This window comes from Tasmannia lanceolata, unplaced genomic scaffold (genome assembly GCF_043159265.1).
Source record: "Tasmannia lanceolata isolate RefF3 unplaced genomic scaffold, GAP_Taslan_0.1 ptg000004l, whole genome shotgun sequence".
In the NCBI taxonomy this organism is placed as follows: Eukaryota; Viridiplantae; Streptophyta; class Magnoliopsida; order Canellales; family Winteraceae; genus Tasmannia; species Tasmannia lanceolata.
Genome location: NW_027518681.1, coordinates 1810525 through 1834333, shown reverse-complemented (window position 1 = coordinate 1834333; position 23809 = coordinate 1810525). Strand labels below are relative to the sequence as shown.

The following is a 23809-nucleotide window of genomic DNA, read 5'->3' as shown; positions in this document are numbered from 1 at the left end:
ATTAGCCAAGAAATATCTCTTGATTTGTTACCCTATGACTAAGCAATTGTTCTTCTCTCTTCATTTCATTCTTAAACTAATGCCTCGATGTTAATGGAAACTACAGAATATAAAATCAGTACTCCAAAGGGTTGGTAGCAACATCATATTCTCGAATGGACTCAGAGACCCTTACAGTAGTGGAGGGTAACCAACATGAGTTGCAAACTATTTTTGCGTAAAAGAATTACTTTAGTTTTCTTTCTATGATTTAGTTGGGAAAATTTAACATGTTATTTTTTTCCTTCATATCAGATAGTATTCTCGCTATATCTACAGCTCAAGGTATGTCTCTTACCTCTCATTTAATTGAATTCTAAGGCTTCATTTATTCCTACGTAAAATGGTTGTAAAACCAATTTTCAGGAGCCCATTGCTTGGATATACTCCATGCATCACCTGATGACCCTGCTTGGTTAGTCTTGCAACGAAACTCGAAAGTTGAAATTATCGCAGGATGGATTGGGCAGTATAACAGCAATCTCACTGCAAGCAGTGGCAATCAAAAGTGGAATCAAGTTAAAATTGTGGATTTTTTGGGTTTTTTTTTTCTTGTGAGGGAATATTAGAAGGAAAACTATGAACAAAATAATGCAGATAATGTCTTCAATGCAATTTTGATACAATATGAAGTTGTGAGATATACATTATTTGTTTGCCGAAAAACAGAAACATGTATAAGTAGTTTCAATAAGGACACAGATGAGTCGTGTGTGGCATCAAGTGAATTTTCAGTGTTGGATGTGTATCTTATAGGAGGCAATCGATGAGGGAGATCTGCCAAAAAAACTTCGTTAAATTCTTCTACTACCACCCTTGCTGGTTCAAGCAACTTGCTTGCATTAGAGAAGGAACCACAAGACCAGCTTCTTTTAGTCTTTGTAGAGATTATACTTCTTTTTCCTACCATTTTGCATATGCACTGGTCATGCTGCTAAGCCATAGGCATCACTTGGCAAACCAAGCAATATCTTTATATCAATGTCCAATGGAAAAAAGTAGCTAAGCATGAGGGCCCACCATCTCTACAGGCCGAAACCTATGCCTAGGGTTGGCCCACTCTTTGACACCCATGTTTTGATAGGGAGGGTCCCACCAACTCAACTTAAACCCATGCATCGGGTGAGGACCAACATCATACCTGGTGTTTGGATGGGGTGGGTCCCATGATCTCCACCCAAGCCCATGCATAGTGTGGGGCCCACAATTTTACACTTCAAGAAAAATTTTTATTGGAAAATATTTTAACCCTACAAAATCGGCTCTGTCATTAGTAAATCTGATCCCCCCGCTGCTAATTCAATTTTATGCTAAAATTTCACCCATTTTGAATACCAGCGGGTGAGTGGGAAAATGATTTTGCCATATCCTTATACTGCAAGTCTGCAAGTGGGAAAAAATAAACATAAAGCACCACTCCCCCCCCCCCCCCCCCTCTCTCTCTCTCTCTCTCTCTCTCTCATTTAATTTTGGGTAAGTCAGTTATTTTCTTTTTCCTAAAATAAAAATTAGGGAAATATACACTTACACCCCCTATGGTTTCTGACACATCCAACTTAACCCCTTGTGGTTTCAATTTCTGTAAGGAAGACCCCCTCAGTTGACAGTTCGTCCACAGATTGAAGGTTAGGATGATTTGATGGAGCTGATTTTTTAGGCACACCCTATCTATGTTAGGGCCCATCAAATGAACGCTTTGGATCATCCAAACAATGTGGGCCCATACCCGAATCCAAACACTACCAAAAGCACAGTGGGGAATCAAACACTACCAAAAACACAGTGGGCCCACATTGTTTGGATGATCCAAAGCGTTCATTTGATGGGCCTGACATAGATAGGGTGTGCCCAAAAAATCAGCTCCATTTGATCATCCTAACCCTTCAATCTGTGGACAAACCGTCAACTGAGGGTAGACCTGGCAAACGGGTGGGTCGGGCCGGGTCAACCCGCGGGTGATGCGGGTGCGGGTCCACGGGTCGGGTGAGAAAATGACCCGCATTTTGGCGGGTCAAAATTTACGTGACCCGCGCGGCCCGCGGGTGGGCCGGGTCAACCCGCGGGTCACCCGCAAATATGGGATTGTAATAATTATTTTGATTTGACAGCCTCTATTTTTCCCCGTAATTGTCCTCCGAGATGTGATTTGGTATTTTTTTCGTAATTTTAAAATTTTATAACTCTTTCTAGGTAATTTTTCATTCAAAACTTTATAATTTAGCTAATTTACTTTTTGTGGTGTAATGATTACTTTTTTACATTTTCTAGGAACATTTTAGCAACATTTGGATGTGCGCATCTTTGCATACACAAAGGCCACTTGCCGAGAAATTGCCAAAGGAGAAGCTTGATAGCAAATTCTAATAAAATAAAAACCACATTTAAATGTTATCAACACTACTGGGCACTCTCACTTTATGTATGGCCCACACCATAGGATGATCCAAACCGTCCATTACTTGGGCCATAGCCTAAATAGGTTATGCTCCAAAAATCATTTCCATAGGATGATCCTATCCCTCCAATCTGAATGTTAGAGGGTTGATCCTAACCCTCTATAGATCGGAGGGTTAGAATCAACCGATGGAAATAATTTTGGGGCATAACCTATTTAGGGTATGGCCCATCTAATGGACGGTTTGGAACTTTGGATAATCCTTGCAGGACATACCGTACTTTTTATAAAGTGAGGAGTTACTCATAAAAAACAAACAGCAGTGATGATAACATTCTCAAAAAGATTAAAAAATACTATAAAAATGCGGGTGCCCACGGGGGCCCGCGGGTTGACCCGACCCCACCCGTGTTTTTGCGGGTTGGTTTTTGACGGGTCACGGAAACTTAGACCTGTGCCCGCAAATTTGCGGGTGGGCCTGCACGGGCCACTTTTGCCAGGTCTAACTGAGGGGGCCTACCTTATACAAATTGAAACCACAGGGGTCTGCTTGTAACTTTTTAAACATTAAGAGTTAATTTGAATGTGTCAGAAACCGAGGGGGGTCTAAGTGCATTTTTCTCTAAAAATTAAATCTCTCTCTCTGTCTCTCTCTCTCTCTCTCTCTCAATTGGGGAATTTCACTTTGGTGGTGAGTAATGGCCCAAAGCATTATTTTGTCATATGTTTGCGAGGGTTAATTTCGTCTTTTTATTGAATTTGGTTTATAAAGACGAATCATCTTTCACCGACAAACCCTGACCCCCTAATCTCTCGCTCGAACGAAAACCCTAATCCCGCTCGACCAAAACCCTAACTCGATCGGCCAGACCGCCATAAAATTAGGAAGAAGAAGACGAGGAGGAACTGAAGGTTTAATCTGTTTTTTGGTTTTAATCTCTTCACTCTGTATTTAATCTTTTTTTTTTACTTCCATTAAATCCGGCCAAGCATCGTGTTTCTTCTCCAAGCTTCTCCCTTATTCCATATCTTCCCTCTCTTCTCCCTCAGTTTCCATCAAGAAAAAGGTATCATCGATTATCTTACTCTGCCGTTTTTTTTTCATTATTTTGAGATAATATGATTGAATTTCAATCAACTATTTTTGAGTTTGGATTTTTCATTGATTCTCTTACTCTGTTATCCTGAGTCGTTGTTTGGATTTTTGAGTTCGTTATCTAATTCATGAAGTTAGGTTGTTATTGTTAGGGTTTTGATTTATTTTTTTTTTAATTTGGATTCAAGGAGCACTAGATTTGAGGTGTTGATTTTTGTTTATGTGAATTTTGTGGATATAAGTACGTTGATTTTGTTGGTAGATTGTTGAAATCTAAGGATTTGAAGTTTTGCAAAAGGACGTGTTTGATAATCAGACCAGATATCAGAGTCAGACACAATTTCTTTGAGTGTTTGCTGTCCTTATGTTTGCTTATGTTTCGGTTTCCTTATGTTTCATTAGCATGAGACTAGATATCAGACACAATTTAGCTGCGGAGTGATTGTTGTAGAAATTCACAGATTTATATCTGAGAGTGTTTGCTAATGTTTCGGTTTTTCTTCCCAAGCATCGTTACTTTTTCAGTTTTTTTCCAACCTACAAATCATTTAATTTATCTTCATCCAATGTGGCTCTCTCATGCTACCGCCGATCCTCAAAATACCTTATGCTTTCCATTTTCCCTAAGTTTCAGATTTCGGGTAGAACCGTAGAAGACAATATAACTGATTTTGTTTTTATTTTTTTTCGTTGTAAGTTGCAGATTTGTCTTGGATTTTCTATTTTTTCTTATGTTGATTCCAACATATTTCCATATTATTGTCTGCTTGTTTGGTTGGTGCTTAAAAGTATTAGCTGCTTTAAATATAGCATACCCTTTATTTGATTTTGGTCGGTGCTTTTGTTTATACTTTATATTTTCTTAGGACGTAGGAGCAAATACCTTCGTTATAATAAGTCATAACTAGCAGATTTTATCATTTTAGTACATCTGACAAGTAACTTTTATCATTTGTTATTCGATAGTAGTACGAGCCTACGTGGGCCCTTTACGAGTGATGGCGAGTGGGATGACTCAAGTCTCCAACAATGGTTTGTTGGCATGGATCAATGGGTTGCAATAAGTGGAAGACATTAATCTTGGCACGGTAGGCCTATGCAGCTTACACAATATTGCCTCTGTCTTTATTGATTGGGGTTTGATTCGTACCGCAATCAGATTTTGGAATCCCTACATGCACGTGTTTCGTTTTGGAATGCAAGAGCTTTGTCCGACATTTTCCATGATGGTCTCTTGTTCAAGCCTTCCTTTAAGGACAGCTATGATAAGGCACTGAGTCATCTGATTGGGGTGCCAAATAAGTCCCTAACTCACTACCGTCATGCGAGTAATATCTTCCTTCCTAAGCTAGTAGAAGTCTTTTCACCAAATAGAGAACTGGATAAGGAGTATCGTTGTTGCCGTGAAAATGCTTTAGCACTATGTGCTTATACAGCTTTTCTCTTCTCGGTCCGATTAGAGTCATTAGACTTGATCCCGTTATATTTTGTAGACTTGGTTGATCAAGTTCGTTAAGGTGCAAATCTAGCTCCTACTGTCTTGGCCAAACTTTTTGATAGCCTAGATAGTGCTTGCCGATCTCCTGGATCTGACTTCTTGGGAAGTTCCATCATTCTTTATGTAAGTGTTAGATAGTTTATTAAAAATGCTTGAATAATGTGCTTGGTTATGGATAATTATTCCTGACTTTCTTTTCTTTATTTAGGTTTGGTTAGCAGAGAGATTACGAATTTTGGCTCCACCACCTTTACCAATATGAGCTTGGAGGAGGAGCTTTAATGCTAGGGAGGTATTGGTTTCATTCGATGATCCTGCCAGTTGGGCTATATGGCTTGAGGGTCGCGAAAGTACGGATATTAAATGGACTCCCATGGTCGCCCATTTGCTCTGCAGTCTTTGAAACTTCTGGGCAGAAGTGCATTCGGATAATGGTTTCCAAAGCACTTCATTTTACTTGCCTCAGCGGATCCTCCGACAGTACTATGGAGCCCAACATCACATAGTGACGATAGATGTTTCGATAGCAGACTCGTTTCGGCCTCAACCCTTGAAGATGAGGACAGTGAATGCGATCGATAGAGATTGGAATCAGCAAACCATCATCGCCCTTGAGAACACCAACACTCCTGGAGAGGTGAACGGCTATTTTTGGGAATGGTTTGGGACTGGTGAGGCAAGTAGTGCTCCTGAGGCAAGTGGTGCTTCTGGGAGCGGTGCGAGGGGGTGATTCATTTGTATTTGTCTTTTTGATAATGTATTTTGTTGGACGGGTATTGGGTCTATGTAATAGTTAATTATGCGTATTTATGTAATTCGCAAATATTGCTTATGTAATGGCCTAATGCGTAGTTAACTTAATTGTTCAATTATTGCTTCATGTTATTTCTTATCTTTGTAATGTTTCATGTAGTTTTATATTTTGATGAAAGATAAATAGCACACACTCTCTCAAGTACATCATACTTGCATTTTGCATTGTAGTACGTCCCTCATGCACGTAGTGCAAAGCAAAATGTGCTACGTCCAATGCAAAATACCCCCGGGAATTCCCACGTAAGACGGTCTGTTGGATAATCCAATGGATTCAACACTACGCCACGGAAAACCCAACCCTGACCCTACGTCTTAGCCTACCCCTGCATACCCTTCCATGCATGCATGTAAGACACTCACAGTAGAAAATATCTATCATACTTAGCTAAATATTTTACAATTTGATTGTCAGAGGCAATTGAAAAAAGATGGACGAGACTGTCAACCAAGAATTTCAAGGCCACTGAGGTGTAGGTGATGATGACATAGTTTTTGAAGGGGACTTAGAATACCACTATGATGAAGAAGAATATGTAGAAGAAGCTTATGATGACGACATAGTGTTGATTCCGAACGCAAGGTCACCGACAGTTTTATGGTCACACGTAGTCAGAGGAAGGAAAGCTGGCCAAGGACATGGGGGAACCAAAAAGTGGCAATGTAAGCACTGTAAGAAGATTTACACTGGGACTTATACAAGGGTGCATGCACACCTTATGAAAGCACCAAGAGGTCAAGGTCAAGGAATAGCATATTGCAGTGTAGTTGCAAAAGACAAAGAATTACAAGAGCATCTCAGAAGACAAGTCCAACGAGCAGAGAATTTACCCTGAAGAGTGCCACTGAAGAAATCACGGTTAGACGTACTTGGCAAGTCTTCCAGCTCTGGTGGGACTTCTTCAAGTAAGGTTGCTGAATCACCTATTGGCAAGTCTTTTAGAGCAAAGGATAAAGACGATATTGATCATAAAGTACTGCGATTTTTGGCCACCAATGGGATTCCCTTTAACGTCATCCGATCTCCATATTTTCAAGAGATGATTACTGCTGCCAATTGTGTGCCTGGATACAAGTTGCCTTCTTATGAGAAAGCAAGGACAACTTTATTGGACCATGTGAAAGAGAATGTGACAAGAGATTTAGGTGTTCTAAGAGAAAAATGGCCTGAAGATGGGCTTTCTATTGTCTCTGATGGATGGGCAAACGTGAAGAATAAAACCCTGATTAATGTACTGGCATCGAATATGTTCGGTTCGATGTTTCTCTATGCGTACGACTTCTCTGCCGTGGAGAAATCAGGGAAAAACATTGCAAAGTTTTTGTTGGAAGCCATTCAAGAAATAGGGCCTTTTAATGTTGTGCAAGTGGTGACAGATAATGCAGCTAATTGCAAGCTTGCTGGGACAGAGGTTAATAAAGTTTATCCCCACATATTTTGGTCTCCTTGTGTGGTTCACACATTAAATTTGATATTCAAAGACTTGGCCAACCATAAACACCTAAGTTGGATTGGAAAGACTTACCGTTCCTGCAAGGATGTCGTCAAATACATTACCAATCATTCGCAGGCTCTTGCTATATTTAGAAGCAATTCGAAGTTTGAGTTCTTGAAAGTTGCGAAGACTAGATTTGTAACTCATTATACTACACTGAAGAGACTTCTTGATGTAAGGGAGGCGTTGCAGATGACAGTATTGACATATGCTTGGAAAGATTGGCTGAATGCTTGCACTAACAGAGTGATGATAGATAGGGGCGAGAATACAACTAGTTGTATAGTCTCTGATGAATTTTGGACGAACATTAGATTGGCATTATTAATTACGAAGCCCATCTATAAAATGATTAAGTTCACTGACCAGGAAGGATGTCTAATATCGGAAGTGTACGAAGGCATGGTCAATATGTTAGGGCAAATAAAAGATAACTTGAAAGATGTGCCTGACATGTACAATCATGTTCATGGTATTGTAGTGGAACGCTGGGGGAAGATGAATGTTTGAATGCATGCCTTGGCTCATGTACTCACTCCAAAATATTATGAGCCTGCATATCTCAATATTCCAGCACCAGGCGGTGGTAAACGAGTCACCCCGGGTATGTAATTATTTTTCTTCTTGTAAATTTTCATAATGTAATTGTATTTATCTTCATTTATGTTGCCGACTGATCAATAATTCAATTTTATTTTCAGATAAAGACCCTGAAATCATGGATGCTGTTTTTGATGCCATTGAGGCTCTCTCCCCTGATACTGAGATGAGCAATATGATTAGACATCAATTATATGATTTCATATTAAAGGTTGGAAGGTTTTCCTGTAATTTTGCCAGGGAGGATACGAAAGATCCCAAGGTGTCTGTGACCAAATGGTGGCACTTTCATGGAATTCATATACCGGAGTTACAGTCAGTGGCCATCAAAATTCTCTCACAGCCTATCAGCACATCTTCTGCAGAGAGAGTATGGAGCACGTATAGCTTCATACACAACGTAAAGCGTAATCGCTTAAATTCACATCGTGCTGATACCCTTGTGTACATCCACTCAAATCTTCGACTCCTATCCAGGTTAAAACTCTACAATTAGTTTTTGCATGTAATAATTGTTTTTCATTACTTATGTCGAATTATTTATTTAATTTGGAATCTATTATTTAGATATAATGAGGCTGCATACAAAGAAGGACCAAATAGGAAATGAGACATCAACCCAAAGCTCCCAGTTATGGATGACTCCTCTATCAGAATAGAGGAGATGCGATGGCAGGATCTCGATGATGATTTCTCTAGACCTTCTACAATTAGTGCGTCATCTTCTCAGGCATTACCTTCAGGTCCTTCAATCAATATTCGTGACCTAGACGACGATGATGAAGCTGCAGGATCTGGGATTCGATGAGCGGTCAGCAGCTCGGAACCTGAAATTACACGACCATCCAACACTCAAGGTCATATTACTAGTTTCCTTGGGGGTGGAGAATGTACAAGGGGAGGTACAATTTCACACTTGAAGAGACATATGTAAAATCTTTAACACTTTCAATTTCCCAGTGAAGATATTAGTTTTATAAATATTAATTCATTTATTTCAATTTTTTCTTTACAGAAAATGTAGAAGGAGGAGGACGAACTGATCTTGTTTATTTGAAGGGAAAGAGGAAAAGCTAACTTTATTTCTTTTTATTTGAAAAGACTGGAGAAGTTCTATAATAATTTTGATATTTGGGATGTTGGCTTTTTGGAGACTGAATTTTTTGTTTAATGGTGTAGTCCTGAATGTAAAACTATTATAATTTCGGTATTTGGAGAATCATGTTTATGTTTAATGTGTGTATAGCTGAATGCTTAGATTTTCAGGTATTTTTTCTTACATTTTATCATTTTTAAATTCTTAATCGCTCCCCGGCGACTCCCGACGACTCCCCAGCAACTCCCCGGCGACTCCCGACGACTCCCAGACAACTCCCCGGCAACTCCCCGGCGAACCCACGATTGCCGCTCCCAACCATCTAGGGGTGCAACTCGGGTCGGGTTGGGTCGGGTTGAGGCCAACCCGACCCAACCCGAAGAACCCATTTTTCCAACCCGACCCAACCCAACCCGATTTCACCATTTGTTTGATTTCTCCATTTTATTTTTGTATTTCCATCTCATCCTAGTCATTAGATGCTCCTCAACAAGAGGGTTAATTAGGACAACTTTCACCAAACTTTTTATTTCTTTCTAAATTTGAGTTATATAATGACAACACAAACATAGAAGTGAAAATTTTATACATATTGGAATTGGAAATCGGGTTTTGGGTCGGGTCGGGTTGCCCGACACCCCAACCCAACCTGGTTTCCAATTCAGGTTGATTTTTCCCAACCCGATTTTAAAAAAATCCCAACCCAACCCAACCCAAATTCGGGTTCAACCCGTCGGGTTCGGGTTCAACCCGACCCAAGTTGCACCCCTACAACCATCCCCGTAGCCTTCGATTCTCGCTTTCGAATCCCGAATCGAATCCCGTTTTCGATTCCCGCCATGGCAACCTTGTATATATATATATATATATATATATATATATATATATATGCATGTGTGTGCATTTATATATACAGACGTGTATACATATATAATGACCTCACTTATATGGGATACTGTGTGTTCATACTCCGTACAATATTATTGTATATAAATTTAGGCGTTGATATTTTCACCCCCTACATTACGCATGCACCCTCGTTGTAACGTGATTTGATGTCAAAAAGCGTTAAAGTTGCCCACTTTTCATGTCAAATCACGTTATAAGGGAAGCGCATGCGTAATGCAGGGGGAGTGAAAATATCATCTCCCTAAATTTAAATGTAATATGTGTATACATATAATTAGATGTATAAGTACACACATATATGTACTGGTGTATGTATACGTGGGCCGGGCCGGGTCAACCCGCGGGTGATGCAGGTGCGGGTCACACGGGTTGGGTCAGGAAATGACCCGCATTTTTGCGGGTCAGAATTTACGTGACCCGCACGGCCCTGGGGTGGGCTGGGTCAACCCGCGGGTCACCCGCAAATTCAAACAGTGGTTAAATTCAAACAATTTTTTTAATTTAGGAAAATGTTAAAACTTAAAAGTAGGGTATGGCCGGCACCGCGGGATGATCCAAACCGTCCATTAGATGGCCCACAGCCTAAATAGGTTGTGCCCCAAAAATCATTTCAATAGGTTGATCCCAACCCTCCGATCTATAGAGGGTTAGGATCAAGTGATCAACCCTCTAACATTCGAATCGGAGGGTTGGGATCAACCTATGGTGCTAGCCATAACCTATTCAGGCATCAAACCCTTAAAAAATATATTAGCATGACAAAATCACCATCCTTTGCATTAGAAAAAAAAGCCATCTAACTAGATTAGCATAACAAAATCAATGTGGTCCTGCTCACCACTTTGGTTGTAGATTAGCCCTGCAAAGGATTTCAATCCTTGCATAATCTTCTTAATGTGGTCCTGCTCACCACTTTGGTTGTAGTAGCTCATTTTTATCATTTTCATCATCTTCATAAAACTTGGGAAAGAAAGTGGATCACCTACTCGTACATTGTAAAGTCGCCACAGAGGTATGGGTAGATTATTCAATAGATTCAGGATTGCTTGGGTACTTCCAGAAAAATTCTTGGAACTATTCGAATGTTGGGCGATGGCACCATGGAAGAGTAAAGGGAAGATTATGTGGCAGGTTTCCTTTCTAGCTACTATTTGGGTATTATGGAAGGAAAGAAATGCTAGGATTTCAAGGGTCATACTAAGGGAGCACGATGTCTTTTCAATAAAGCAATTGCGTTAACGATATCTTGGGTGAAAACATTACCATGTTTCAGATTTGTATCTGCCTATGACCTATGGCATGGTTGGAGAGAGATTTGTGGGGGGGTAGAAATGAACCCAAAGTGATAGAGGCTTGGGTCCCACCGGTTCAAGGAATGCTAAAACTGGACTCTTATGGGTCTAGTATGGGAAATCTTGGGGCATCTGCCATTGGAGGATTGTTGAGAAACGAAGAGGGGGTGGTGATATGGGCATGGGAAATCTTGGGCCATCCGGCATTGGAGGATTGTTGAGAAATGAAGATGGGGTGGTGGTGATATGGGCATTTAGGGGCCCCATTGGACATGAATAAGGTTGTAGTGGAACGGGATTCCCTTAACGTTATCAGATGGCTTCGGGATGCTAAGGTTCCTTGGAGATTTGGGCCTTACTTTGATGAAATTATTGATAACATTGCAATGGCATCAATTACATTTAAGCATGTTAGGCGATCTGCCAATGGTTAAGCGGATAGTCTAGTGAGAGCCAGGGTGCACAAAGAAGGCCTCGAGTTGTTTGATTTTCTTCCCCCTTAGATCTTATTGTATTTTTATCATTACTTTGATCATACATTTTCCCAAGGACCTTCTCGGTCTCTGTCTTTAATGAATCTATTTGCCTTTCAAAAATAATCGTCTTTATAAAACTGTTCTTTCACTGCGTGCCTGAACTTTTTGGCAGTGTACTCCTCATTATCTGATTTAGGTATAGACCCTTGGATAGTAGTAGACAAAGTTTTCCATGATCATGAGACTCATATGATTTGAGCTCTCCAATTTCTTTTTCTTTTTTTTAAAAGATGACAGAGTTGTATTAGAAATCATACGTAGCTTATCTTACAAGAGATAGGGACCAAGAGTCCCCCTTTGTATTACAACGTATGGGGGCCCAGGAGATAACTCCTGGCCAAAAAGTAGAAAAGAAAAGAAAAAACCAAAAAACTATTCCCTTTGTCATTTCCCTGTACATCCATCCATCCTTCGAGCCATAGCTTCCAAAACCTATCGTCTTCTTAATAGGCCATTCAACATCATTTTTTCAAAACCTTTGGTTACCCCTGATATGAGCTTACCCAAAAAAACTTTGCGATCTTCCATTGAAGATCTTGAAAACAGAGTTCCCTTCAAGATGTACATTTTCCCAGCTCCCTCAAGAGATGCTTAATCTCGAAAGGAAAAACTTCCTCATCTTACACAATAGCAGTAAGATCCTTAGCATTCGATTCCATACCTTCAGACGCCTTTTTCCGGTCAATCATGTCCTCCAACTTTTTTACTCCCACCGCCTTGTCTGCTTCCCATCGGAGACACTTTAGATTCCTCTCATCAACCAATGATTTGTTGAAGAAGGGATGTTTATGCATTGGCATATGAGTTTCCTTGACATTATATGTCCCAGTTAAACTGAACAAAGCTTCTGCTCTCCGGTTTGCTTCCTCCTTAAAAGAGCTTCCATTGTCTCTTAAGGAAGTCCTTAATAATCTCCCTAGGAGTTGGCGAGAACCTGGAAGCCATTTCTTTGTTATAAGCCATGGCTTTCATCTGACCAAGAGCCTTCTCCATCTCCACAAGTTCCATGGACCGCTTCCTTTTTCACCCAATGGCCTAATCGATCAAGGAAGAGGAAGGGATGGCGAGAACCTGGAAGCCATTTCTTTGTTATAAGCCATGGCTTTCATCTGACCAAGAGCCTTCTCCATCTCCACAAGTTCCATGGACCGCTTCCTTTTTCACCCAATGGCCTAATCGATCAAGGAAGAGGAAGGGATGGAGGAGTTCTTGTTTTGAGGTTCCATTTTTTGTCTTTTTCAAGAAGGCGGCGAAGGGCCGAGAATTACCTACTTCCAAATCTCCTGAAAGATCCCAAACTCCTCTTTTCTTCCATTTTTTTCTAATATAAAGGACATCGCCTAATATGACCAATGACTAAAGACCGACGCCCCCTACTCCCACAATAGCGTGTGGAAGAAGATATCCATTCTTTTGATAGATGAGCATTTATGGAGCCGAATACCCTTCGTCGTTCTGACCGGATTCCAAAAAAAACCCTTTGACTTCCATGGACACATAGATAATAAGACATGAGTTCCTATACTTAAAAAGCAAAACATTTATGGGGCCGGATCCTGATCGTGACAGACCTCTAATAATCCACACCGACTTCCAATGATACCTACAGTAAATTAGTATATTAGTATATCCGATGATGATTGGCGACATTGTCGAAGAAAGCGCCGTCCCCACACCGCCAATTTCAATGATGTAAAAAAAACCTTGCTTTGGTGCTTTCCATCCAATATTGTATGAAGAAAACTTCTACTTCATTCAAAAAACGCCTCTTCACCCGGCTCCCCCACCTATGGATGGTGTGCCCACCAATTGTCCATCGATCCTTGCTTTTAATTCTTTACCGTTTATTCCCCCCACCCCTCCAAACCATCTAGCTTCAATTTTGTCAGAAGCTAGAGGAACCCCAATGATTTTTCTATCTAATCACCCAAGGGCAAGACATGCCTTGGATAGAGAAAGGGGGAGATCATGATTATTTAAGATACTGACCCCCGCTTAGATCTTTGCTTGAGATACTGACCCACCTGCCCAAAAATTTCTTTCGAAGTAGGCAATTCATTCCTCTCAGCACCAGGCCAACTGGGTAAAGGACAGGTTTGACCAAGTCGATTAACCACGGATCCCAAAGCGTTTCAATCGGACACTAGGGGAAGCGAAGATGGGGGATTCTTGGGAAGAACAACACCCTTCACTTTTCCTTCTTTTACTTTTGATTGGTTAGGGTTGAATTTTGAATTCAAGAAAGTGGGCCCCAAAAGATCAACGGTCTTCCTGCCATGGGTCCCCCAAGAAGTCAACGGTTGACTCTCAACAGAGATCACCAACGGATCAAGATTTCGAACCATAGGAGAAACCATTCGAGCCAGAGCCGGCAAACTCAACAGCCCCCTTGGATTTAGGCTATAAGTTCTGGAGGAATCGAAGCTTAGTGAATCAGAGCATGATCCATCTTGAGCTTCAATTCCTATGGTATAAAAATAAGCTGAGATCCGGAGAAGTTCCCTAAAATTCTTACTTCCAGTACTGAACCGAAGAAGTTCCCTACAACTTCAACCGTTGATTGGCCCATGCATGAAGAGGGATGCCATAAAAATTAACCCAAGAAGCTTCCGTACCATGAACATAATCCTGATTCCAGGCAGAAAGAGAGAGTAATTGGTTTCCCTAGGCTTCAACTCCCTTGGCCAGGATCTTGTCAGCCAAATCCTCGGATTTAAACATAAAAATGACTTCATTCTTTGCCAGGGCACGTAAGGGAAGGCACATACCAAAAACTCTTAGCCCAAAGCCAAAGATCCTCTAAAGTCCCATTTTTATCCCTTTTTCTACCTACAAGACATGCTTTGAGGGTATCAATTCGCACTTCAACCTCCTTACCCAAAATAGATAATGTCAGAATCCCTCTTTTCAAAAACAAAGATAATGTCGGAATCCCTTCCTCAACAGATGTAGAGATCACCGTGGAGTCAGGCCACCGACCGCCCTCACTATCGACAAAAGCCGATGAAGTTTCTGGTTTGTCAGGAGTCAAAGCACTTGAGGGAGCAAATTTCTTTTTGTCCTGATGACACCATCGGCACCGACTCCGCCATTTGAAGTTATGGTAATCACAGGTTGAGCAAAGCCAATCCCCAGGCCACCAACCTGTTTCTTCCTTATTTTCCCCCTTTAGACTCCCCCCACCGAAGATGTTTCTGGTTGATAGGTAACGGGTGTCGAACCGATTGGGGGAGTAGATTTCTTTTTCTCCTGGTGACACCGTCGGCATCGACTCCGCCATTTGAAGTTGCGATAATCACAGGATGAGCAAACCCAGTCCCTCAGCCACCTATTCGATTTTGCCTTGGTATTCCCCTTCGAGTTTGATGCATGAGCATCCCCTTAGCAAAGCTACATCGGCTTTTCATTGCTCTTAGTGTAGGATATTTTCATTTGTTGCATGTGCATTTGCATAAGTAGGGGTGATTTAGTCATTTTAGGCTTTCAATATGCATTTTAAGCATTTTCCATTTAAATAAGGGTAGTTTGGGGAATTGATAAGTTATGAGTGGGCTATAAAAGCCACGTTGCATCTCATTTTTCATTTAGATCTTGAATTGTAAAATTTGAAACTTAGTGAAGTTTGGGAATTAGAGACTTTGAAGGGAAATGCTCCATTTGGGGAAGATTTCTTGAAATTTCATACAAGGCAAGAGATTCAATCGAGCTTGTAATTCAAGCTCTCCTCTGCCTTCATTGTTCAATCTTTCATTCCTTGTTTAGCAAGGAATTGCAGAACTCAATAATCGTTTGGCATCTCCTTGCCTCACGGCTACTAATTCTTCTCAAGATTCATCAACATAAGAGCTTGAATTTCATCTTGTCACTGTTCGTGCAAGCTAAGCAAAATCTGCGACAATCCGAGCGATTCCGCTGCATCAAATTGGTATCAGAGCTTAGCCTGTTGGAATTTCTATTTCAACGGATCTTGGAAAAGACCTGCGAAGATCTGATGCAATCTGTGTAGAAAATCAAGCAAGATCAAAGAAAAGTGGAGATCGTTCCTTTCACAGGTCGTGGAGGTTAGATCAGAACTTTCTTTCGTACATGCTCGGACCTGGTTTCAAAGAATGATTGTCTTCGGTTTTTTGGATTAAACTAGAGATCTGGTATGGAGGAATTTGAGCTTGTTGCAAGCTGCTAATTCCAAAAGTATTTTTGTGGCTACTAGAAGGAAATTTCCTCTTGAACTCGTAATTGAATGCCTCCTATTACATGCTTGGAATCCGAGATTAGCAAGCTGCTTATAGCAGAAATTCTGCCACTGCATGCCTAATAGCATCTCCATGGTAACCTGGAATGAGAGTTTGAACTGGTGTTGCATTTCAATTGTGAAATCTGCAAGTAATCCTTGAGGTTGGTGATCAGTCAACGGAGAATCAAAGGTCAATTGGTTGCATTATTATCTGCTCCAACAAACTGGAACCGTAAGCAATTCAACAGGAGTCCCATTTTTTCTAGTTCATCATATTTGAGTTTGTTGAGAAAGAGTTAGAGAAAGAATGAATGAGTTAGGAAGAGCTCCCCCTTACTCATATATTTATATTAAACTCAAAAATGTACAAAGTCCGTTATGCCCTTAAGCTTATTACATATTCCAACACTCACCCTCAAGCTAGAATGTAGATATCTTACATTCCCAGCTTGTTACATATATCACTCAATTTGGCCCTGTTCAAGGACTTTGTAAACATCTGCTAACTGGTCCACTGACCGAGTAAACAAAGTGCAAATCTCTCCCTTCTGAATTCTCTGACAAATAAAATGACAATCCACTTCAATGTGCTTGGTGCGCTTATGGAAGACTGGATTTGTAGCAAAGTGTATTGCAGCTTTATTATCACAGTACAGCTGCGATGGATAGGATGAACCAAAACCTATCTCAGATAGAAGTGAGCGCAGCCAAATGAGCTCGGTGCTTGTCATTGCCATTGCCCTGTATTCACAGAGCTATGTAAGACAGTAGGCGGCCGGCAGTCTAGACGATAGAGTCCATCCACCTCACGACCCGTTCCAATCATCTTCCCAGTCGAGAGATCCTGAAACAGACAATAAGAGGGGTAAAATGAGACAGAGCAGTGAAGTGCTTTAGTAATCTGGCTGACTGAAAGTAAACTAAAGGGGGATTCTTGGCACACATAAAATAGACGATAAGGTAAGTAGGATGAGGGGAGATAGTGCCAACACCCGTGATGGGAGTAGTGGACCCATCAGCAAGGGTGATGGATTGAGAAGTAGATAATGAACGAAAAGAATGGAGCTGAGAAGAGTTACCAGTTATGTGGTTGGAGGCTCCAGAATCAATGATCTAGGACCCTGAGCTAGATAGAAGACTAGTAGGTGAGCTATCTGGCTGTGCGAAATCTGCAGTAGAAGGACGAGCACTGAGACGAAGCCGCTAGAACTCGTCGTAATCTGCACGGGATAAGGTAAAGGTGTGATCCACTGGCGTAGGAACAGATGCAGGTGGCGGAATGCGCTCTCAGACGGAGTTGTGGCACCCAAATGTGCCGAGCGTGACTGACGAAGCTCAGGGTGTAGAGTATAACAAATATCAATGTGATGACCATCCCTCTGACAATGAGTGCAAAACCACCGGCCACGGCCACCACCAGTATGACCACCGCCCCTGCCTCCACGCCCACGCCCACGACCACGACCACGGCCAAAGGAGGCACCACCAAGATCGGGACGAGTACTACCATCGGAGGCTGCTAGAGCGGAGCCATCAACAGGCACGGAGATCAAATGATAACCAAGGGAGCACTCTCCGTGAGGGAAGGGATATTCCCAGATCTAATAATCTGCTGGCGAAGATGTGTGTACTACGGACCCAGACTCTCAAGATACTGAACAACACGAATCTGTACCCTCTGACGAGCAGCAACAGTAAGATCTGTTGTGAGGGGCATAAAGACATCAAGCTGCTGACATAGAGCCACAAACTGACTGTAGTGAGTGGCAAGTGACAGATCACCACGGCGAAGGCGAACCCACTCCGAGTAAGTGGAGCAGATACGACTAATATTGGCAACACCAGAGTAAAGAAGAGTAATCTGATCCTAGATCTGTTTGGCGTTAAGAAGAAGCATTAGATGGCTGGCAATGTGTGAAGCCATGCTCTGCCACAGAAGAGTGCAAACAAGAGCATCCTCCTGCTCCCATCGATCATAGGTAGAGTCGGTCTTCGGAAGAGGATCACGACGAATAATGTGGGTTTTGCCACGAGCAAGTAGGTAAGTTTCAATGGCGGCCTTCCAAGTAACATAGTTTGCCCCATCCAACTTAACAATAGTCATCTATGGGAATGAACCATCCACAGAGGTAGAAGACGATGAAGAGGATGCTAGAAAAGTTGTTTGACGGACAACAGGGACCACACCGGCCGATGGCTTCTCAATCACTTGATCCATAATAACAAACGAGAAAGGAAAGACCAACTCAGACAACAGTGGTACACAGCAAACAAGCGAAGGCCAATAGAAGGGGCAAACTAGGCAAGTCGAGAAAACTACACGCGGCTCCAATAGGGACATACATCGAAGGAACACTCCCAGATGGAGGCCATGGATCACAACGCGGAGCCACGACCAAAAACAAGGAGAAATATAATGTGAAGATCTAGGGCATCAAGAAACTACGGCAAGAAGAGAAACACTTTTATCTTCTAGGTCAAAGGTGGGAGAGAGGGGAGGGGGGGGGGGGCAAAGTGGGGGAGGGGCGGAAGTTGCAGCGGGGGTGGGGAGGGGCGTACGGCAAGGGGGGAGGGCGGGAGGTTGCAGAGGGTGGGGGAGGGGCGTACGGCAGGGAGAGTGAGGGGGGTTTGGTCGGGGAGTCAAAGGAGGGGGGCGGCAGAGGAAGGAGGGTAGGGTTAGGGTTAGAGGGAGATTAGAAAAGAAAAAAAAAAGGAAGAGGAAAAAAAAAAGAAAAAAAGATTAGGGCATGGGGATGAGTGGCGCGTCTGCACGGAGAAGAAGAACACAAGGGGTCTTCAATGGAGGTCCCTAGGGCACGCGAACCCTAAGGCTTTGATACCATGTTGAGAAAGAGTTAGAGAAAGAATGAATGAGTTAGGGAGATCTCCCCCTTACTCATATATTTATATTAAACCCAAAAATGTACAAAGTCCGTTATGCCCTTAGGCTTATTACATATTCCAACAGGGTTGAATACGAGTGTTTCATCTACTCCAAACTAAACTCCTCAGGCTTGCGCATTCACGGTTTGGTTTGGCCATCAATGTTTAATTTGAACCGGAAGTAAGGGATGCAATTTTTTTGCACACTTGTTGTTTGTTAAAGTCATGTGAAAACATTAGTCACTTAGATATCTTGAGCTAGCCAAAGAGTAATCCAGTTTATGTTGACACTTGGAATTCAGCCTTATAAAGCTCGTCTTTGGAAAATAATTCTCCTCGAACAGCTGGTCATTGAAGGTCAATTCATTTGTAAAGCACATCAAAGCTCTTTCGAGGACCACTTTCCTGAGTACCCTGCATCAAAAGTAGTTAATCTTGGTTATGCTTTGTTGCTATACGGAATTTGTATGAGGCATCGCTTGTCTACTAGCAAGTACTCACACAGCCATTTGCTATTGGTACACCTGCGACCCAATCAGCCACACTGAAATGAGATTTGGAGTTTTAACATTAGAAGTTGGTTTGAGAACTTACGTTGAAGGGCTGTTCTTCCCGAGTGCAAGTGGGTGGACTGACTATAGTGTTGAAGGCAAAATGCTATGTTAAAATAGATGAACCGGAAGTGGGATCGGCTTCACTCACCTCAAAGACAACACAACCAACCTGCTTTGATAAGTAGGTCAACTTTTCAAGAAGGGGAGTGGGTTGAGATGCCAAGGAGATCCGCTCCAAGACTTAGTTTGTGTGCTTTTTATGACCGGCCAATGGGCTTTCATGTTGAGGCTAACATTCCTTAGCTCTATTACGGAATGGAGGCCATGGAAATAGTTGAGTGGGTTCATGAAGTGGAGGAAGAGTTTAACTCTAAGAGAGTACTGGCAAGGGATCAAGTGCCTAAGGTTGTGACAAGATTTAGAGACCGGGTCATGACTTGGTGGCAATCATTGAATTACCGGAGACGAGAACTAGATGAACTTCCAATTCGGACTCCTCGAACTGATGAGAATTTGACTCCACGAGAAATTGAACAAAAAGCTGCCGAATCGGCCTATTTCTTGCGTTCCTTTTCCAATTGAATCATTAATGATTTAAAGCAGGTAGATGGATCGAGAAACAAATTCAATTTATTTGTTTTCATGGGGATGGAATTGGGAAGAATTGAAGGAGGAGGTGGCACGGCAATTTCTTCCTTATGGATATGACTATATGTTGAAATCAAGGCCGAAGGTTACTAGACCTTCACCTCCACCTCCGTCTCCACCACCGCCGCCGAGGGTACTTCCTTACCCTTGTCCTTTGATTTTTGCTCCTTCCACTTGCTATATACATGATCATTACATCCAAGACTTCCATGAGCTAATACATAAGCATAAAAATGATGAGAAATGTGATAAAAGTGAAGAAGAAAATGAAAATAATGGTCCTTCACCAATTGAAAGCCAGGAGGAGGCTGAAGAGGTCATTGTTTTGGAACCGGATGACGAAGGCATCGAGTTAGATGATTCTAGTGACAACGGGGATAAAATTCTTGAGCTAGAGGTTGTTTCTAATCATGAAAAAGAGGAAGAAGATGAAAAGGACAGCACAGGACAGCAAGTTCACTTGGAACTTGATGATGTCAAAATTGTTTCCATGGGCGACATTGATGTTGAGGATGCCACTCACAATGAGCTTGAGGAAGAAGTTGACATGGAAGCCTATGTTTTTTAGAGTGAAACTGAAAATCAAGAGGTTGAAATGGCTTGGTTTGTATTCGACATTGATGATGGGATTGATCTTAAGGATTCCAATGAACTAGAAGGCATGGAAGAAGAAAAAAGTGAACACAATAGTGTTGACATGGAAATGTTTCCTTTTTTATGATGATGTGGATGAGGTGAAACTTTTCATGCTTGACATTAATCAAGCTAGTATACTTGATATTAGCCAAGAGAGTGAACTTGAAGAAGAATTGGAAGTTGCTTATGGGGAGATACAAGTGCTAACACAAGACAATGAAGCTAATAATGAGGATACCATTGAGGGGGCACATATGGGACAGCAAGAGGAGAGTTTTCGCCATGATTTGGGGAATGAAAGGACTGACATATTAGACTGTGCAGACTTCATGGTGCTGCCCTTACATGCTAGCTCACTTCATGGAGACTTCTATGAAGTATATTCAATTGCACTACACCATAGACCTTTCGCTTCCCAAGCATTATACTATGACATGGAACTGCGCCATTTGGGAATTCTTTTGAATCACTTCTCTGGTGGAAAATTTGCTCAATGGAACGAAGCACTTCAGCTAGGAGATTACAAAGGAAGAAGTGCCATAAACCGGGAGCGGATCACATACGTATTTGATCCCGGTGGGGTCTCATTTTCCACGGCCGATGGGAAGACGAGTTCTCTCAAGAAAGGGAGTTTGATGCAGGAGCATCCCCTTAGCAAAGCTACATCGGCCATTCATTGCTCTTTAGTGTAGGATATTTTCATTTTTTTCATGTGCATTTGCATAAAGAGGGGTGATTTAGTCATTTTAGGCCTTCAATATGCATTTTAGGCATTTTCCATTGAAATAAGCATAGTTTGGGGAATTGATAGTTATAAGTGGGCTATAAAAGCCACGTTGCATCTCATTTTTCATTTAGACCTTGAATTGTAAAATTTGAAACTTAGTGAAGTTTGGGAATTAGAGACTTTGAAGGGAAATTCTCTATTTGGGGAAGATTTCTTGAAATTTCTTACAAGGCAAGAGATTCAATCGAGCTTGTAGTTCAAGCTCTCCTCGGCCTTCATTGTTCAATCTTTCATTCCTTGTTTAGCAAGGAATTGCAGAACTCAATAATTGTTTGGCCTCTCCTTGCCTCACGGCTACTAATTCTTCTCAAGATTCATCAACATAAGAGCTTGAATTTCATCTTGTCACTGTTCGTGCAAGCTAAGCAAAATCTGCGACAATCCGAGCGACTCCGCTGCATCAGAGTTCCCCTCCATCAGTTCCTTATCAGAGCGCTCCAATGTCTCATAAGCAGTTGTGAACTCATATGAGCTAGCAGCCTCGTCTTCTAGTGGCACATAGTCCTGACCGATGAAGCCTAGCAGCATATGGATGTGTTTCTTCTCCTTGATGAAATTTTGATCCACTCAGATACTCTATCCTAGACAGACATAGAAATTAAAATCGAGTTCAATTCTACAGACATAAATTGACAGTTACTAATATGATTACCTAATAACACATATTTATCTACAATGGAGTTTAAATTAGTTAAATCCACATTATCTAGTCTAAATTTTAGAAAAATCAAGCGGATTGCGTACAATCACTCAATGCATAAATGTGATTCTAGCGAGACACCAAGTGTATTACCGTGGAATTTGTATTAGATAGAGCTACATCATGCAAGTGATTCTCATGCATAAAACAAGTCAAACTAGATAGCTTAGTGCTAGAGAAATTCATCAACGTTGGGCAGAAGAATGTTTCAAACCAAGCCATCCAAGCCCAACCTTCTAATTTCTAACACTATATATAGGACACCAATTCTCCATTGGGCTAATTGTTGCCTTGGACAAATAGATGTAACCATAATATGGTTTCAACAGTGCTAGAGAAATTCATCACCGTTGGGCAGAAGAATGTTTCAAACCAAGCCATCCAGGCCCAACCTTCTAATTTCTAACACTTTTTATATAGGACACCAATTCTCCATTGGGCTAATTGTTGCCTTGGACAAATAGATGTAACCATAATATGGTTTCAACATTGTAAATTGTGTACACTTCTTGTGACACATAAATAAGGTCTGTAAACCACTAATCACCCTAAGTGATTTGATTTTCCCACATTGAATCAGATGTTTTTCTTTATTCATTTATGCAGTGACAACCCAATGTAAACCAATCAAAATTATTACAATTAGAGAAAAAAATACGAAGTCAATAGTAAACAACCTCAATTATGGCTTGACTTGTTAATGAGTTAGAATATTATGCTCAACAATAATTCTAAGGGACCTGATTACCATTAGTTGCTCAACAGAGCTGAATACGAGTGACTTGAAGGAACGCATTTCCACAAGCCTTTAGCCATTTAAAAAGTTTATTAGAACCTCCTATATAAGCCGTTAGTGATTTTCAGATTTTACTCAAGTCTTCAGAGGGTTCCAAATCACAAATTAATTGGATTCAAATCACTTATAACTGAGTTACATTCACCAAAAACCTCGTACGAGGTGAAAACCAACAAATTGTAAGAAGAAATAGACTAAATGATGGTTTTGGTTTTGATATTTTTCCATTAAATAGATGGTAACCAATGCTCTGATACCACATATTAGTGTTTCTAACCTTCATAACTGCTTTATAACATATTTTAGGCGATTAACTTTGAAAAATCATTCTTTTAAATTAAAATTACATTCTCAGATACATTGGACATATACGTCGTCATGGTGTCTTTCTGGCCTCCGTTTGGATGATTTCAACCTTCAAGAACCTCTGACCGTCCTCCTTGGATCTTCTCCTCATCTCACACTCCAAGGTGATGTATGTTGTTCATAATTTCTTTCTGTTTTTCCATAGATTTTTCGTGGGGATGGTCTGTTTTGCTAGGAAGGCTTATTTTTGTATTATATTTTTTGGAACAGTACTTGTATACTTTAACTTTTGGAAATATAATATTTGGTTATGATTTTTTTATTCTCGTGTACTTGAAATTTAGTAGACGAACCCAACTTGTGTCAGGATTAGACTTAGTCAATTTGAGCCGGGTAGATTCTTTCACCTTTTCATGAAAATTTTCTATAGGATTCATTAGCCGACCCCAACTAGTTTGGGACAAAGGCTTAGTTGAGTTGAGTTGAGATGTACTT

The 23809-nt window shown here is 41.2% G+C and overlaps 1 protein-coding gene and 1 long non-coding RNA gene across 4 annotated transcripts; both read left to right on the top strand.

Annotated features, from left to right (window-relative positions):
• Positions 1–3120: 3120 nt before the first annotated feature.
• On the top strand, positions 3121–23636 carry LOC143876016 (uncharacterized). The gene is made up of 2 exons (XR_013250257.1): positions 3121–3346; positions 23364–23636. It is a non-coding gene; the product is annotated as an uncharacterized LOC143876016 (long non-coding RNA).
• On the top strand, positions 3337–9172 carry LOC143876015 (uncharacterized). Of its 3 annotated transcripts, XM_077377619.1 has the most exons (5): positions 3337–3501; positions 6257–7941; positions 8039–8414; positions 8505–8839; positions 8953–9172. In XM_077377619.1, the coding sequence occupies exon 2, from the start codon at positions 6882–6884 to the stop codon at positions 7845–7847; it is 966 nt and encodes a 321-aa protein (XP_077233734.1). In that variant the 5' UTR covers positions 3337–3501; positions 6257–6881; the 3' UTR covers positions 7848–7941; positions 8039–8414; positions 8505–8839; positions 8953–9172. The 3 variants fall into 3 exon arrangements, 2 of the variants coding, with proteins under 2 accessions (XP_077233734.1, XP_077233735.1); XR_013250256.1 differs by lacking the exon at positions 6257–7941 and having other exon boundaries at positions 8178–8414; XM_077377620.1 differs by lacking the exon at positions 3337–3501 and having other exon boundaries at positions 6268–7941.
• Positions 23637–23809: the final 173 nt, after the last annotated feature.